Below are 17,804 nucleotides of genomic sequence, written 5' to 3' on the forward strand. Positions count from 1 at the left end.
CTGTGCCTAGCGTAATATTATTTTGCTACTATTTCAGATGTTTTCATTCTTTTCTTTTAGCATTGAATTACGTTTACTCACTCATTCACAAGGGTAATGATAACTGGCATGAATTTAACACAGTATTGATGTGAATCTAATGAAGGTCAATAGGAATCCAACGAAGCGCAGTCTAGAATCAGCATAAGTACGCGAGATCCAACAAAGTCTACAAGCACCCGGCAGAGAGTGCCCGTCCTGCACGCATTAACCCTTTCCAAATGGACGTCGACCTCAGCTTGCCCAAAGAAGCTTCAAATGCAAACACAGCCCTGAAGACAGCTTGAGCTCGTCCATTGCTCTGTGCTTCACTGTAACAACACCAGAACAAGCTGTCAACCCTATCCCTCAGCAGTCGTCTGCCGGCACCAGGAATTCACTCGCTTGCATGCGGTGTGCATGCATGCGTGCATAGGGGACCTTCGGAGGCAAAGCTCGGATCAGTTACGGCATCATGTGCTTCGACGAGCAAACCATCATTGTTTTCTTCAGGGTTTGCAGGCTTTCTGTCTCTCTTGTTCTCGCGTGCTACCGTGTCGCACCGGTGGCACCAGTTTCTCAGACATGCGCACGCGCTTTTCACGTTGCTACAAAGGTGAGCGCTGTCTATGAGTACCATTTGATTATACAAGGCAGAAAGGCATCGTGCTGAACTGCAGAAATGGCTATGCATCCGGTAAGAGAAAGGTAATTACCTTCAGGATTCATAGTGACTCGATACGGTTGCAAATGTGAGCTCGTGCCGTCCCAAGGAACGATAGAAAGCTAAGGTCTCGTGACTATGTCTGCGAGAAGCACTTCTCGGAGAGCAAGATGGAGAGGACACGGTATTGGGGTGGTGAACTAAAGGGTGAAGTCCTTCTAGACAAGCTGAAATGCCCTGTTTTGTTGCCAGACACTGTGCCATCAATATTTCCGCACTGTCCTAGTTACTTGTCCTTAATCTGGAAGAAAAAAAATCCAGCTGAATCCGACGTGAAGTATGTGAAGCATGCTAAGAGGGAGGCATGCTACGGTGAGGCAGGGACGTGCTTCGGTGGGTCGAGATACAAGGATGCACGCTGCTTGCAACAGTAAGCAAGGTGATATGGGGCATCTTGTCACCCCCCCCACATTTGCCATGACTTAGCATACTGTAATTTTTGGCACTGCATTGAGATTTGGGAAGGTAAGCGCCGGTCTCAGAAACGACTACATCCATTCATGCGCAAAAGCAGCTGGCCGCGGATGGCTCCGGATCGCCTTGAACCACCGAGCCTCTGCGGCGAGCGCAATACGCACGTCCTCTCGTTGTCCGCCAGTGCAGTCGAGTGACAAAGGGCGTGTCAGTGCCGTGTCCTCCACTGTGACTTTATTGGAATGACGGAGCAAGGACTGTTTCGCCTCCTGGAAAATTCTTGCCCCATGCCAAGTGCCCGGCAATTTTGCGAGTGAGAAAAGTTGGTAAGTATCAATGCAGACTAGCTCCTGTTCTAGGTGACATCTATGTGTCGCCTCCAAATGGAATTTGAAGAGTAGATCTTTTTTCAGGTTCTTGCACATCCTACGCTCAACTTCACAGTGCAGTGTAGCATTGGCCTAGTGCACATACTACTTTGTTTCTGCATCTTCCCCACAAGAAGAGACTTCTAAGAACACACTAGCTACAGTAATGCTGGATTTCGCACAGAATTGTTCTATTTCTGTGTTTGTGCAAGACCTAAATATGTATGTGCTTTGTCGTTGAAAAAGGTTAGATGAAGAATTTAACTTTCTTTTTTTAATGCAGTGAAGAGCATCTTAGGTTACGTTATCTTTTACTATAATTAAGCTATATGCCTTTTTCGCGCAAATCGAACACACGCCTTTGCTTTGCAAGCTCGTTTGAATAATTAGCACAAATAAAAAATGCTACTGATCTTTTTTTTTACAGATTTCCACACTTTTTTATTCATGTGTAAAGGTTTAATAGGATCTCCCTTCTTTTTCGTTTTCACTTTGCACCCTTGGAATGCCACTGATAAAACAGCTGGCCTCTCCAGACACCTCACAACCATAACTCGTGCTACTCACCAAGGGGCGTGGGGCGCTCAATGGGTGGCTCTGTAGGCACTGGCACCCCCTCGCGGCACTGATTCTCGCAGGCTTCACGGTCGTTGAAGCGGTTGGCATTGCCCTGGCAACCACCGTACGTGAACTCATGGCACCGGTCCGTCTCGGGATCGTAGAACCACTGGGTGAACGTGCCACTGCACGGGCCTTGCACTTTCGGCAGCATGCACAGGTCTGCGTGTAGTAGTACGACGGCAAGCGAGAAGAGTACCAGAAATCAATCGGTATGCAGCTAAGCATACTCCGTCAAATGTGGATGCTCTGCAGCAAAAATATTATTATTTATTTCCCAACACTACAAATACAACATAACCAGCCCACGTAAGCACAAGTGCTCGTGCACATGGCTGGGCAGTACATAACTGGGATGTGTATAGGCGGTACTGTTGGGGCTCGTTGCGTTGCCCCTAAAGAAAAACCCACAAGAAAATACCCAGGACTTAAAGAATGCAAATGTTAAAACACCAGTGCATATATCCACTAAGCCTGCATGCAATAAACACTCAGAAATTCTCAGACTTCAACAATAACAAAAGGAAAACAAAATGAATGCATTGTCAATGGAACACGAGTCTTGAGTCAGAGGCTGGCTTACTAAACCTAGGTTGTTGTGCCATTTAGTTCATGCCTGCCAACCAACTGCTATGTCCCCTGTAAACGTTCCTAACAACTACATAATTTCATACAAGTCCACACTATACTCAGCAGTACCTTCAATTTTTCTACTTAGAATTTTTACTGCTTACAGGCTTTTCATTTGCTTAGATGTGTGTCTGGTGTCGTGGGCACAGGCGCCTGTCACAAAACAGTTGATACATGAAGGTTCCCAAGAGCATTTTTCGTTACTACCGGAGAACCATCGCTGATGGCGAATGGCATAAATTTACGTACACTCTAAATGTCAAAAACGAATGCCCCTTTGGATAAATATGTGAGTGTAGATGAAATGACACTTCACAGTTCATTATTTTAAACAACGCACATTGGAAGCTCTTTGGACATTTATTGCACTATTATATAACCTTGGCACATAAGCACATCTCTACTATGGGACGAAAAGTCAGTAGATTTGATTACTTATCGGTGAATCAGTAGGAGGAGGTCATAATAACATCTGCCAAGAACGCCAGTCTATATCTTGCATTATTGCATACAACTCAGGTCCACGCTTTGAACATGTTGTTTTGTTAAGCTATTAAGCAGGTTGCACATGTGAAAAAGCAGGATGCAGGAATTCGAAATGAATGACTTGCCAAGGAATGCAATAGCACTTCCACGATCATTCAGATTTTCTAGACACTTATTTTCCACTTGTGTCAAGGAGCTTATCGCTGCCGACCTACCTTGAGAACTGAAGCAGCGGTCCTCGCAGTCTCTACGGGACCGGAAGCGGTTCCGATTGCCAAGGCAGCCACCATAGTGGAACTCGCGGCACACGCCATCCTGCTTGTCATAGAACCAGCGCACCTCCATGTTGGTGCAGGGGCCTGCCTCACTCGGCATGAAGCAGAACTCTGCGCAGGACATTCAAAATGTGCTGTACAGCAATGAGCTATTGCTTTCAATTCAATTCAATTTATTTCCAGAATTACAAGTGTTCTGGTGGATACCAAAGGCTAAAAGCTGTTGGAAAGCAGCTTGACTTGGCCGATGGTCCATTACAAGGCATACGTGCTGGTTGCATCAAAATTTTAACATTGTTAGACACTCAGAATAAATTATTTACATAAATGCACAATACCAAGACCGAAAATAATATAAAGACTAAGAGAAAAGACATAATTGATACATCAGAAAAATGGAAGTATGTGTGTAAGGGTTACTAACAAAACTAATACAAGTCGCTCTGATATAGAGAGTAGATAATACAGACTAAAAAATGAAAAAAACATTCGATACACCAGAACTATACATTGAGCTATACATTTCAAAAACAAGTAGGCAGGCCAGTCTTTGAGGTGAGACAATTGCATACAGTCCAATCCCAACGACGCAGACCTTTTGAAGTCGCACAAGCTATTAATAACATTTGAAATTTCTATACAAAACTTTTTAGCAAAATGAGGCTATAATTGGGCGGACACTTGAAAAAAGTTGAAGACATTCTGAAATACATTTAAGACTGCAAAGTCTTCAAGGCCTAACTCAGTGTACTCTAGGCAATAAATCATGTGTAATTGTATTGGATTGGTAAAACGTTTATATGAGCTTGTAGTAAAACGCATGCTTGCGTGCACGCTCCGGATGGGGCCTATGTCGTCTTCTGGGCGCTGGGCGCGCGCCCTGGGTCCCCGTTCGCCGTTGCCGGCTCGCTGAGTTCCTGCAGGGCCAGTGCCTCGATGGCCTGCTGGATGGCCCAGAGTTGTTCGCTTTGATTGTCATTCCCTGCAGCTGGTTGAAGTCACGGTGTGACTTCAACCAGCTGATGCGTTCTCTCAGAGACAACTGTGCGTATTACTAATTTTGTAACCCATACACATGTATTTCTATCTTCTGGTGTATCGAATGTCTTTTTTCATTTTTTAATCTGTATTATCTACTCTCTATATCAGAGCGACTTGTATTAGTTTTGTTAGTAACCTTACACACATACTTCCACTTTTCTGATGTATAAATTATGTCTTTTCTCTTAGTCTTTATGTTATTTGCGGTCTTGTTATTGTGCATTCATGTAGTTAATTTATTCTGAGTGTCTAACAATGTTACAATTTTGATGCAACCACCATGTATGCCTTGTAATGGACCATCGGCCTAGTCAAGCTGTTTTCCAACAGCTTTTAGCCTTTGGTATCCACCAGAACACTTGTAATTCTGGAAAATTATTGAATTGAAATTGAATCCTCCCAGACTTGGCTTCTTCCTGGTACTTCGTGCAATTCCACAGCATGCGTGCGAAGCTGGCTGTCTCCCTTCGGCAGACTGAACTTGTCTGTCGGGTGCATTTCGAGATACATTCTGTGCATCAGCAATGGGCTGGGGAGTGAGCCCATCTGCAACTGTCTGAGTAAAACGGCTTGCTCTTGACTCAGCCCCGAGCAAGGGGGTAGGAGAGTTCTGCGAGCCACGCAGAAAGCCTTGGTTATCTCATTGTATTCGGCCATTTGGTCCTTGGTGCTGACCCACATCATGAGTAAAAATTATTTTTCAAGCTGCCAAGCTGTGAACTGGTCACACTGATAGTTAAATGTGTTGGCTTAAACAAAATAAGACACAACAAACCACTACTTATGTGTGTGTTATGTGAAGGAGGCCTCTGTGCTTTCATTTAAGCACCCAGAGATGCCGCAGGGTACGCTGCTCAAGATTAAAAAATAAAGAAGTCAGTTACTAAGTCATGGATTTGAGTTGCATTCGTGACCCCTCAGGTCAAGTTTTACGTCAGGCGACCTTTGAGAGGAGGCCCAAAGGAAAAGATCAGGTCAAGATAAAGTGATAAACAAGTGTGCTAAGATGTCCAAGGCATCACATTTATCGAAAACAGCACAAGAAAATGAAGTAAACACAAGACAGGATTGGTGCCAGTGCCGTGTGCATACAGAACCAGCTCCTAACAATGTCTTATTTCATCTTCAGAATCGGGAAACAATCGTCTACCACTAATAATAAAAAGGTAATTGCACTGAATTTCAACATGACACAAAAATTCACTTGAGCCAAATTGAAACAGATCACACAAGAACTCACTCATGCTGCCTCTTTACAATGATTTGTATGTTCGTGGGAGTGTTGTTCCCTATATGTTTACCCCTCTGTCACTCACCAGGTGGCAGGATATGACCTCCCAAGATCACGGGCACAGTGGAGGTCTACTGTGCTACGCCAACATATGGATGATATATCTCCACAGATTCGTTTTGGTGACCTGTTGTCCTTATGAACCATACAGGCTTCAATTGCGGTTATTCCAGCAACTAAGCACTCTCTTCGCACAGAAAAATTGTGCTGAGATTTTCAGGACCACAATACATCACTCTAGCTAGACATAATATATGAAAGTAACCACAGGGACTGGAGTAATGTAAGGGTTTCTGCTGTTATGTTCCCATTTATCACCCTCCATCCATGACTGCCCAATCACAGTGATAACGTAGGCCGAGCATGACTCAGACAACTGAGACAGTTTGACAACAGAGAGCCGTAGTTTGTCCGTACAGTTGTTACTCTTTACATACCTACTGGGTTACGGTGCCCATGGATGGCAGTAACAATGCTGGTAGCGACATCTTGTGACACTTTATCCAACAAGAGAGAGCTTCATAGAAAGATGGAGGCTTGAAGTGATTAACAATGGTAGAACAAGGAATATCAGGTGGGGACGGGTGAGCTATGCGTACATAAACGCTGCTAAGCAAAGCAGTTGCTGCCCTGACGAAAACAAGCCCCCCCGTCGCAATATTGGCTTCAGCAACATTCTTTGTTCTACCACTGCTTATTTAATGATAACACTTACACTATTTTGTGCACGTGCTCTCAATGAAGTGCAGTATAAAACAAAAGGGACTGCATGTTGTCAACTGCATCACTGCTGACGATTTACACTGGCAGGTCAGCAGAATATTAGTTAATAACTGCAATAATAGATCCGTGTCCGCTCTGGTGTGGGGATGTGCGACTCTAATGCATCCCCTGAGATGTTCTTTTCCCACATAGCTCCCGTCTCCTGTAATCCGGCTTCGCCGCGTGGCTTGGTGCCCGCAGCAGTCGGTGTGGTTGAAGGGCATTGAGAGAGTTGGCGCGAGTGTGGCTCTGCTAACGCCACCTAACAGCGGGGTAACTTGGGCGCAGAAAGGAGAAGGCTCTTCCTCTTTGGCTCCGCGTCGGCGAGCGTGGCGGACGTTCCGCGCGTGCGCCGATCCAGGCTTCTGCGAGACCGTCTCGCGAGGCCTCGTTCTAACGGGCAACCGTTCGCGTGACCGTACGCTCGAACGACCAGGCGTTGGTGTCCAGCATGGGGCGAACATATTCGCTCGTTATCCGGTCGCGGTGAGTCGGACTTCTGCGATTTGTCGCGCGCCCATCAGCATGTTTTGTGGATAGCAACTCGGCTAGCAGGCTTCAATTGATCTATGAAAGGTGCAATAAATGCCCTTGTGATTGTTTGCACTACTGTGTTGTCGTTCCTTTCTCCCACGAGCACGGGTGAGAATTCAACATTTGTCCCCCAACGTGGGGCTCTTGGGGCATCAGACGATAGTCGTTTGAGACCTTTGTTTGAATCGAAGTGTAGGGCAAGCGTGGATTTTGATCGCTAGAGTCGGTGGCATGCTTTTTTGAGCGAGGCGACTCCGGCCCTAGTGTGTTCGAACTTGTCGACATGCTAAGCCTTTTCGGAAATGATTTTTTTAATGACATTCGTCGGTATAAGTGCCACAGGGTCTACATACTGGGAGAGCGAGGCTTATCGCCCGCGGAGCATTGGCAAGCCTGAAGCGAGTGAGTACGGAAGCCCCGTGGGTGGTCCGAATTTCTTATGTAAATAGCTTTATCAATTTCTTTGACTATGATGAAATCGCGGCTCTGCGAGCCGGGTGGCCGCGGGCCACGAGTGCCGCTGCGGGCTGACTGGTATTGCGGCCTGCCACCGGGTGCTCCGACACCGTCTGGGACGGTGGGTGCCATCAACTCGGATGCAGTGTGTGCCCAACGGTGTAGGACCACCTAACAGAGCTGAGGTTTCCTCGCGACTGCCTGTTTTGCGTTCATTTTCAGTGTTGTTTTTTGGATGCCGGATGTTGTCAGGGTAGCGACACCTTAGGCGTAAGGCTTTACAAAGCTGCCTGTCGCACGTGGAGGGACACAACCTGGTGGACCGTGGCGCTGAGGTGTTGCACCCTGCTTCCTTCATCCTAGTTAGCCTCGCACGAATCGAAATTACTCGTTCTACTCAAGGACGCGAGGTTCGTTCCCGTGAACTTAGCATCTGGGTATCCGCTCAATCTTTTTCTAGCCGAGTTGAACACCGTGCCACGTGGGCAATGCGCACGCAGAATTACTCTCCCTTGCAATACTTTAGTGTTTGCCGAGTGCGTTGAGTGTACGCAGCGTGAGTGGAGTCACTCCTGGCTTGCTGTCACCTGCAAATCATCTGCACTGCTGCCCCGGACTACAATCGAGCCACCCCAAGCAATGGTGATGCTGTGGCCAGTTCCGCGCAGCAACTTCGGCGGCCGCCTGTATCCAGCTCGCAACCCTCGGTGACGGAGAAAAGAGCATCTGGTTAAACTCTGTGCCACAAGATGGCACCACTAATGCAGTTGTTCACATCTATGTCTGAAGTAACCTGCCATTCCATGAACGATAATTACGCATATTGACAATCTAAAACCCTCTAAGAGCGCAGAAATTGAATCATTACATTATCTCTGCCTAGGCTGGCTACAAACCCCTAATACTTTTCTATATTTCGACCTCTTATTTGTATAGTCTGAATGCTCCCGCACACGACTCCCTCACCGTGTCGGAACTCTTCCTCAGGTTCCTCAGTTGAAGCAGGCTGTCCGCACGTCTGTTCACACTCCAGGTGTGAGGCAAAGTTGTTCTCATTTCCGTCGCAGCCACCGTAGTAGAACTGCTCGCAGCGCCCAGCCGCCATGTTGTAGTGCCAGTGCAGGATGGCTGCCCGACATGGACCCTCTTCCTTCGGCAGGGCGCAGATGTCACGGGACACTGAGGACAGGCGAGAGGAGAGCAAGGAGCATGACACTTTGTAACACTCTGCGACGCTGCATCTATAATTCATTTTGATTTTTGATTATTTTACCCTCGAGGCCTTATGGCAACACAGAGGAGGGGGGGGGGGGGGGTAGGTGAGTTGCATAAATGCAGATCAGTTAATACAAATAAGGCACAAAGTTCTCAGATAAGAAACACGCAGAATAAACAAACGTGCAAAAGAAGTGTACAAATGGAAACCAGGGGAAACTATGAATAAGAATCTAGTTACTCAAAACTAAAAATATTTGTAGTAGCGTCCATAAACCCTGATTAGTCTGTGATGCTTATGACGTTATTCGGGAGGTCATGCCATTAGCGGCAGGTCTTCAATAAAAATTCAATCAAATGTTTCACAGTTTGACATGATAACACTCAATAACCAGAAAAACCAACAAACGATAATCACATTTAAATTAGATCAAAGCTCGATAATAGACTTAGCAAAACAGCTAGTATATCTTAACATGTTTCTCAGCGATATCAGCACATAAAACTACTTATAAGAAATATTGGACATAGTGAAGGTACTTTTGTGTAGGATACGACTTCATTATTAATAAGGTTCTATTTATCTTTTATATATTTAGACTACTGCTTATTAGACCTGTTCTTGAACACTAGTTATTGTTTGCTGTTGTTTTATAAAAAGATTGCCGAAAGATAGACATCTCGATTCCTTCTTGCAGAATCAGCATGTGGCCATATAGTAAAATCACTTTCTTTTTTTCTAACAGTAATTATTTATATCAGGTGAACCTCCGAAGTAGCTCAGTGTTTCCAAGTACTATACAGTGCACATGAAATGAAATAGTCTATTTCACTTGCACAGCTAAAATGATGTTAGGAGTTAAGGTGTGGAGCTCACATTTGTAGAGAAATAAAATGCACCAAAATCTTAAAAATTTGGTGCCTGTTTTGGTGCTGGCTATTTTCAACGGTGCTAAGAATGGGAAAAAAAGTGGATAGCGCTTTTTCAGCTCACAGAAATATTTTGTGTCTGAAAGGGATATTAAAACAGTTGAATGGGCAAGGAACCGGTGTGTTTGCTTCGTGTTATTCTGTAAGCTAAATATTTACTACATATGTGAAGAGGGAGAGAAGATGCTTTAATGAAAAGTTAATTTCCGGTGGCGTCAGAGATTTCAGTCCAGGGCCTGGTTGACGGAGTTCGTCCATGATACGGTGACAAAGTCTTGATGCTAACAGCGCCGCTCGCACTGCTCAATGAGTCCACACCAGTTCAGTACTGGTACTAATGTCGTACTGGTACTGGCACCAATTTTGAAGTGCATTACTGTTCCAGTTAGTAAAGTGTTCCAGAAGATTGAAAAGTGGGCAAGCTGGAACCTATTCCTTCTTGGGCAGCACACAAAAACGAAACAGAAGAGTGTGGTAGTGTCCACACCGGACAAACTGGCGGGTGTGTAAATATCAGGCTATACAAACATGCCAATTCGTTAAGGGGAATGGTGTCATCGCATCTTGCCACACATTGTCGTGATTGCGGCTGGATGCCTTCTTTTGAGGATACCTCAATCATCATGAAACACCGTGATGAGCACACACATGAAACTTCTAACGCATATAACATACTCAAGAACAAGAACATGTGTAAAGTCAGCCGTAAGCTTCCCTATCAAATGGAGCATTGCATTCATTTGTTGTGGGTGAATATGTGATTATTTTCCACGCGTCATCCACAAGACTTTCATAATCATTCTACATAATCTTTTCCTTTCTATAAACTTCTCAGTTTTATTGTATTCTTTCTCGTGTTTCATTTTTACGTGCACTTCCCAAAAAGGGTAGTAAAGTGTTTCTGCAGAGCAGAAAAGTGCAGTGTGACAAACTGTTAAGTGAAATGCCATGAATTGGGTGGCACATATTGAGCCTGCATTTATCTAAAGTGGCGCTAGGCAAAAAGTATATAAAAATTTGTGCTTTTATTACTGATTGACTTCAATTCTGCAATCACACCATGCCCCACAAGTCATGAACCCCTTAATGCTTATATCATCATTGCAATAAGCGCCTTCTGGTGCCGATGACCAGTTAACTCATCATGAACATTCCACTCTTCTTGTACATGCGTACATGTTCAGTTTCTTGTTTTTTTTCACAGATAAATAATTGCAACAACAACAGTAAAATTTAAATAGCCATTCCTGGTATCATATTTTCCGGAAAAAATTGGAGCAAAATATACAGGCCTAAAAAAATTCTCACTTCTCTATTTTTTTTTCAAAATTCGTCATGGTAGTTAAGGGTTAAAAAAACACTAAACGCCAATACTAAGCCGACGTGGACTGTTTAGGTACCATTCCAAAAACATTGCAACACTTGTTTAGTGCCAAGAAGACACTAAGTTTATGACAAAATTGTGTCTGAAGGGTCCGAATACTTTTCTTGAAATTCAAATCTCCCACCACCAAACCTCGGGAGTGGTGACATTGTATACGCCCTCACCGCCCTTTGCTGCCGTCGATGAGTAAAACGGCGCCCGACAGACGGCGGCACCAAGCCAAGACAGAGCAGTGGATTCGCCGCTGCAGCTGCTTTTTGGTCCAGTGGCGTAGACCATTCGGGCATCCCGCGACATCACATGGAAGCTGAATTGTTTGCTACTTGCAGTTCGTGAACGTTTCGCGAGCGAGCAAAACCAACGCAGGACTACGCGATCAGGAAAGTACTGAAACGCGAAAGCGTGGGCGGCACAGAGTCGAGTGAAAACGAAACCTTTCGACCGCCCGCGTCGTTGTCAACGGTAATTTCAATTAGTTCTTTTTTCTGAGCATGAAATGGAACTGGACAAGTGGCATTTTATTTCATCTTATAATACAATACGAGGATGTTTTTTGCAATAAGTAGTTGAGTACTAGTGACGGAATTTAACTGAGGAGTGCTTTCGTCATCGGGCAAGTGCTTGAACATGTCCTGCAATCATGTCCTGCATTTAATTAGATTTCTCGATTATTAAAGCTCTGTTCGCCTATGAGATTGACGCCTTAGAGATTCTCGAGCACTAATCTATCACGTTAACTTCACTTTGTATTTGCCTTTAGTGTCCCTTTAACGAAAAAGTTATTGACCTTTTGTGAACTAATAATCTCGTTGGCAATCACCACGCAAGTTTTGATATCTTCCCCCGCTTTGAAGGTTCCTTGGCAGAAATGATTTAAATTCAAATCCCACATCCTTTTTTTATCCAAAACAGTTGTTGCAGGAACATGCGGTTAGTATGTAATCAGTCATCAAAACAATCATGCATGAATTCTACCTGCAAATCTTTAAATAGCCTGTGTACTTATTCTCTTTTACTCTGCTGATGAATTCTGTCTGCATAAATCCTTCAAGCGCAAAATTTTCTTGATGTTCGTTTGAAGATACACGAGTGTTACAGCTCACAACCTTGACAACAAGCTACCAAGGAATCAGGCCACTTTGGACTCACCGGCGACTCTTGTAGAGTTGCACATGCGTTCGCACTGGTCGCGCGTGTTAAAGCGGTTGCGGTTGCCCTGGCAACCCGTGTAGACAAACTCCTTGCAGCGTCCTTCTACATAGTCGTAGTACCACTTGCGGTCCTCCGAGAGGCAGCGGCCTTCTTCCTTGGCCAGGATGCAGATTTCTGCTCAATTTTTTTTTTTAAAATAGAAGAGCCCAATGCCACAACGTTGTAATCCAGCCAAGCCCACTGCCATAAGTTACCACAAGTTACCAGTACCACCACAAATCCATATGTTACTTGTACCACAAGTCCAAGAAACAGTTCAGCAAACATATCATGGAAATGCATGGCACTTCGCATAGTGCTTCGGCTACCTTCTGCCAGGATCAGTTTCCCAACTTTTGTGAGAGGCACCAAATACAGGTTTTTTGGGCCACTAGGACAACCGACTGACCGACTGACTGACTCCTAGGATTTGTTCTCCCAAAGTAACATGGGGGCTATGAGTCAGGCCGTGGTGGAAGCTTCCGGACTAATTTTGACTGTCTGGGGTTCTCTAGTGCACACCTAAACCTAAGTGCACGCCCAGGATTCTTTCTCGGGAGGGGGGGGGGGGCACCCAAGGTATCTTTTCTATGAAAATGAGGTGGGGTGGGGGCGCACCTTTACTAGTACAAACACGAATAATGCCTACTGTTTGCCATAAAGACGCGTAAACCCGCAAAAAAGAAATGAAATAAGGTGTATGTCACAGGTACGCCTGTGAGATGCACCTCTACATTACTTGACGAACAAGGAACCACATCAAATGGACTCGCGCATGAAAGAAGCACAGGAAGAACACTGCCAAGAACAACTAAACCAGCGAGTCTAAAATAAAGATTTCTAGTAGCATTGTCTGAATTAGGTCTGGAAGCATTATAGAGAAATTGATTCCGGCACAATCACACTTCTTTTGAATCCCACAGTTACTGTTCTGCCAAGTGCCAAAACCGACTCGTATTGTTATTTGTGGAAGATGCCTAACGATGCGTTTCCTCCTGTCCCGTGCAACCACGTAGAGCGCCGGACGCCACGGTTCTAGACGTACGGCACCCACCGCAGGAGGTTAGAAAAAACACATAAGCGAAGCAGAGAAGTGTCTATGTCAGGTGGCTTGATTGATAACTGTAGAAGCGTCATTCAAAACACACGGAATCATTCTCCACTTCCGGCGGTGTTTTCTCTACTTCCTTCTTAAATAAAAAGATGTTGATTCATAAACATTTTAAAAAAAATGGTTAAATTAGTAAATTTCTGCTTTTCCATCCTGTTGGGCTGTTGCCTTGGCTCTCTCCCTTAGTAGATTGCGTAATTTCTGAATTCCTTGCGACTTTTGTTTCCAGTTGTCGATTTGCGCGAGAAGTGCTGTACAACTAGGGAAAAACCAAACGAGGTAATGAGTGACATTGATATTGCTTATGGGCTTAACAATCATTTCAGGGTTTGATGACGGACACTGTTTGGCATGACCTTATTTTCCCCCTTTCTAAACCATATCATAGGTATACGGTTCGGATGATCTGCCAGTGTCACGGCGAGTCGTCATTCGAAGAATGAGGCAAAAGGAAAATTTAAACGCAGCTCGCGTTTTCTCCCGCCGCCACTCGTTCCAAGAGCATACAGACCAGCTTACTACGAACTGAATCTTTTTCCTGGTCTCTGGATGAGTCAAAACAAAGAACGTTGAACTACCGAAGGAACATCGAGGCGCGTGACCGTTGCAATAGATGGTGACAAGTGAACGCATGTCGAGCTAATGGTACGGGCGCCGTTTGATGAGAAAACTGGCCTTCACACCCAAGGAGATGCTGATAACTACCACCATCCCAAAGGAGTGAAAGAGGCCGCAAAATGCTAACTACCAAATAGCTGTCAAGTCTCAAGCTTGACTTGGTGGCATTTTAGGAATGTGTGTGAGGAGTGGTGGTGTGGACTGGAGAGGGGAGGGGAAGGGAAGTGTGCGACTTACTTTAGAGGGGGGAGAAGGCCCCCCTTGGGTACATGCCTGTGCACGAGCTTTTTTTGCATTTCACCTCCATCAACATGCCATGGCGGGGAAGCAAACCTGCGGCGTTCTGCTCATGCAGCAAAATGCGAGAATCTATTAATGGAAATTTGCAGGCATGTCACAAAGTTTTTGATATTCAAATGTGCAAGTCACGTGCATTTTCTAATGTAATTCTCTTGGTCCTTTTCATTCACAGTTTGAATAACAGGCTTCGCAGTGGCACATGAATGTGTTGAAGCTTCTGTGGGCTGGTATTAACTGCGTTGTCTTGAAAATGCGAATGGATAAAATTGGATTCAGCTGAACTGACCTTATCTAGGAAAATGAAAACAGCAAGTCAGGCACTGTCTTGAACGTTGAAGGGTGCAGCAATTTGTGTGAGGTTTAAAATTTTGCTAAACCTGCGGGGGTTTGGGGAAGTTGGTGGGAGCTCGCTGCACTACCTTGGTGATTCAGGGCGTTCGTAATATTTTGTTCAATCTGAATCCTGACCGCACATGGACTCACCCTGTGCGCTGAGCCTGAGGCATCGTTCTGAGCACTCCTCTTCTGTGGCAAAGTTGTTTGCGTTGCCCTGGCAACCACCATACGTGAACCGCTTGCACTGGTTGTCCTGCCGGTCGTAGTAGAACCTCTTGTACGAGCCCCTGCATGGTCCAGGTGCTGCTGATGGCTCACACGGGTCTGAAAAAAGGGAAAAGTTTACATGTCTGTAACTCTCTAACGGAGTGCTAAACAAGGACCTTTGCTTTCCTCTACAGGTAGCTGTCAACCGAGTAACCACGGCAGCACAAGCCTTCAAGTGCTCCAGCATCTGATAAAAAGGTGTCAGTATTTTCTTTACGAACACTTGTTCAAAATTGGCACCAATCAAAGGTCAACTTCATAGGTCCTAAGAAACTTTAGCTGGTGATCATATGGTGAAACTCGCTTCCCTGCAAGACTGTGGATAGCCCCTCCACTTCCCCTCTTTAAAAATGTTTCCCTGTAACATGTCTAGTCATGTTAAATCTTCTGATTTTCATGAGTATTCACTTGGATTGTGCTTTTTCTTTGTCATTATGCTTGTATGTTTACCAGTCTGTTAATAAAATTGCAGCATTATGAATAAGTAGGTACCCCAGTTTCTTGCATTCATTGAAGACTGTTTAGTGAAAGATAGTAGCCGCTTCGGCAGTGTCCGGGCGCGGTGCAGGTTCTTTGCTATTAACAACATGTTGTGATATCACTATAGACTAAATTTTTCATTTCTTTGTCCTCCTTGTCCCACCTTTTTTTCTTCTTTTCTAGTCTTTGTGACCCCCCTTAACTATGTATGTGACCTCCCTATCTATATTACCGCTGTGGTTGAAAAGAAAAGTATATAATCATTGCATTCTACCAGTGTTAACACATGTGGCTGAAACTTGGAGGTTAACAAAGAAGCTCGAGAACAAGTTAAGGACTGCACAAAGAGCAACAGAATGAAAAATGTTAGGTGTAACGTTAAGAGACAGGAATAGAATGATGTCGATCTGAGAGCTAATGGGCATAGCTGATATTCTAATAGACATTAGTAGAAAAATCGGAGCTGGGCAGGCCATGTAATGAGTAGGACACGTAACTAGTGGACCATTATAGTTACAGTAGGGGTGCCAAGGGAAAGGGAAGCGCAGCAGAGGATGGCAGAAAATTAGGTGGGGTGATGAAATTAGAAAATTTCCAGGTGGAATTTGGAATCATCCAGCGCAAGGCAAGGGTGATTGGAGATAACTGGGAGAGTCCTTCGTCCTGCAGTGGACATAAAAATAGGCTGATGATGATGAGCTACTATATTAATAGGTAGTGTAGACCGTTATACCGACACAGCTCCTGCCACGGCCTCTACCTGAGGTTGGTGCAGCACCTACAAATCAATGGTTTAATAATTAGAGTTTTCCTAGCTATTGCAGTAAAACACCTTGCAGCTAGGGCAAAGGTGCACACAAGTTTTGCCGAGGCCCTCCCGGATACACCCGTCAACCAGCAATGGTCGACGTACGTCCTGTTACATCATTAGAGAAGAAGTAGGAGAGGAAGTTGAATATGTCTGAATCAAAAATACTTGCCAAGCTTCTCCTGGTGCAGGCAGGTCTGCTCGCACAGGTCTTTGCTGGCAAAGCGGTTGTTGTTTCCGAGGCAACCTCCGTACATGAACGACTCGCAGGAGCGAGTGGTCGCGTCGAAGTACCAATGCTGGTACTGGCCGTCGCATGTACCAATCACCTTTGGAAGTAGGCAGGCATCTGCGATAAGATTCAGAGATCCACCCACAATGACTCAAAGTCCATGTCACACTGTACTACATATACTAGTCAGCGATAGGTCAAGAATGCAGTTGCAAGCGCCACACGAAAAGAAACATGAATGCCTGCACTGGCATCCTCCTGGTCTCCTAGTGAAAAGCATGAAGCATAACGGCACAATACATGCCACACTTGAAAATAAAACTCGGAATGAATATTTCATCATAGCATGACTAAATCAAAGTGGTGTCGCTGCCATCAGCCATGATGTGACGAAACAACGTCAGCATAAATTACGTGCGCCAAATTCTGCAAGTTCGCTTCCCCACACATATCGTGTGACTAATAACGAAATTGGCCGCCTTGTCATGTCCTACAAATGGGCACACCCAAGCTGTGCACCTCTCAGCACAGCAAGCTAACCTGGACTCGCTTCTCAAGTTTCTCATGGGAACGAGCCTGATCATTCAGTTTTAGTTCCCATGCCCCCTTAATCCTACCTGTTTTGCCCTTTCCACTCCAGATAAAAATTATTACTTGAAGAGGGGGGTCCTATTCTGCCATACGTTTTTACTACGACACTCTGGCGGTCTTACTTACTCACTCTTGCCCTGCTCTTTGCCCATGACCCACAGTTTAAACAGTGCCATGAGTGTGAAATCGGTCATATTCTGTGAGACAACAAATACATGTGGAGAAGGCCGTTTATGAAATTTTGCATATCCATACCTAAAGCATACGGCTGCCTAAGAGCATCCATAAGGATTCCGTATTTACTCATCTTATTTGGCCAGTGCGTTTTTTTTTTGGCACATATTATATAGGTGTGAGCATTACAGGAGGCAGGGTTATGGCTATTTAGTGAAGCCTCAAACTATGCTCTGATGGCTATGCAGAATAATGTAACCGCTGTTGTTATGACTATAAAGAGGTTTATTCAATCCTGCTTGTGGCTTCCACTGCCCTCGTCGTTTGATGAGCTCACCTCATTAGCGGCTTCTCAAAGCTGGTTGTCCTTTGTCCTTTCCCTACTCTTTGAGATTCATATCACCTTGATGTTCCTCATGATGGTTTCAAATGAAAATACACGCCGTGCGTACAATATCCACGGGCACACTTCTTGTAGCGATGCCCTCTCATGCACCCGAAAGCACCGTGCAGTTAAACAAGCCGCAGCACGGATGATACTGTCAAGGCA

General features: G+C 45.0%; 1 protein-coding gene across 1 annotated transcript in view; it reads right to left on the reverse strand.

Annotated features, from left to right (window-relative positions):
* LOC129385795 (papilin-like) overlaps positions 1–17,804 on the reverse strand; it is a 111,980-nt gene that overhangs the window by 28,918 nt on the left and 65,258 nt on the right. The window contains exons 23-28 of the mRNA XM_072289514.1: positions 16,430–16,606; positions 14,850–15,026; positions 12,296–12,472; positions 8,584–8,796; positions 3,474–3,644; positions 2,092–2,304 (exon numbers count right to left, since the gene is read on the reverse strand). Coding sequence (XP_072145615.1) covers positions 2,092–2,304; positions 3,474–3,644; positions 8,584–8,796; positions 12,296–12,472; positions 14,850–15,026; positions 16,430–16,606 — 1,128 coding nt within the window. The remainder of the gene's footprint in view (positions 1–2,091; positions 2,305–3,473; positions 3,645–8,583; positions 8,797–12,295; positions 12,473–14,849; positions 15,027–16,429; positions 16,607–17,804) is intronic.

This window comes from Dermacentor andersoni, chromosome 7 (assembly GCF_023375885.2).
Source record: "Dermacentor andersoni chromosome 7, qqDerAnde1_hic_scaffold, whole genome shotgun sequence".
Taxonomy (NCBI): domain Eukaryota; kingdom Metazoa; phylum Arthropoda; class Arachnida; order Ixodida; family Ixodidae; genus Dermacentor; species Dermacentor andersoni.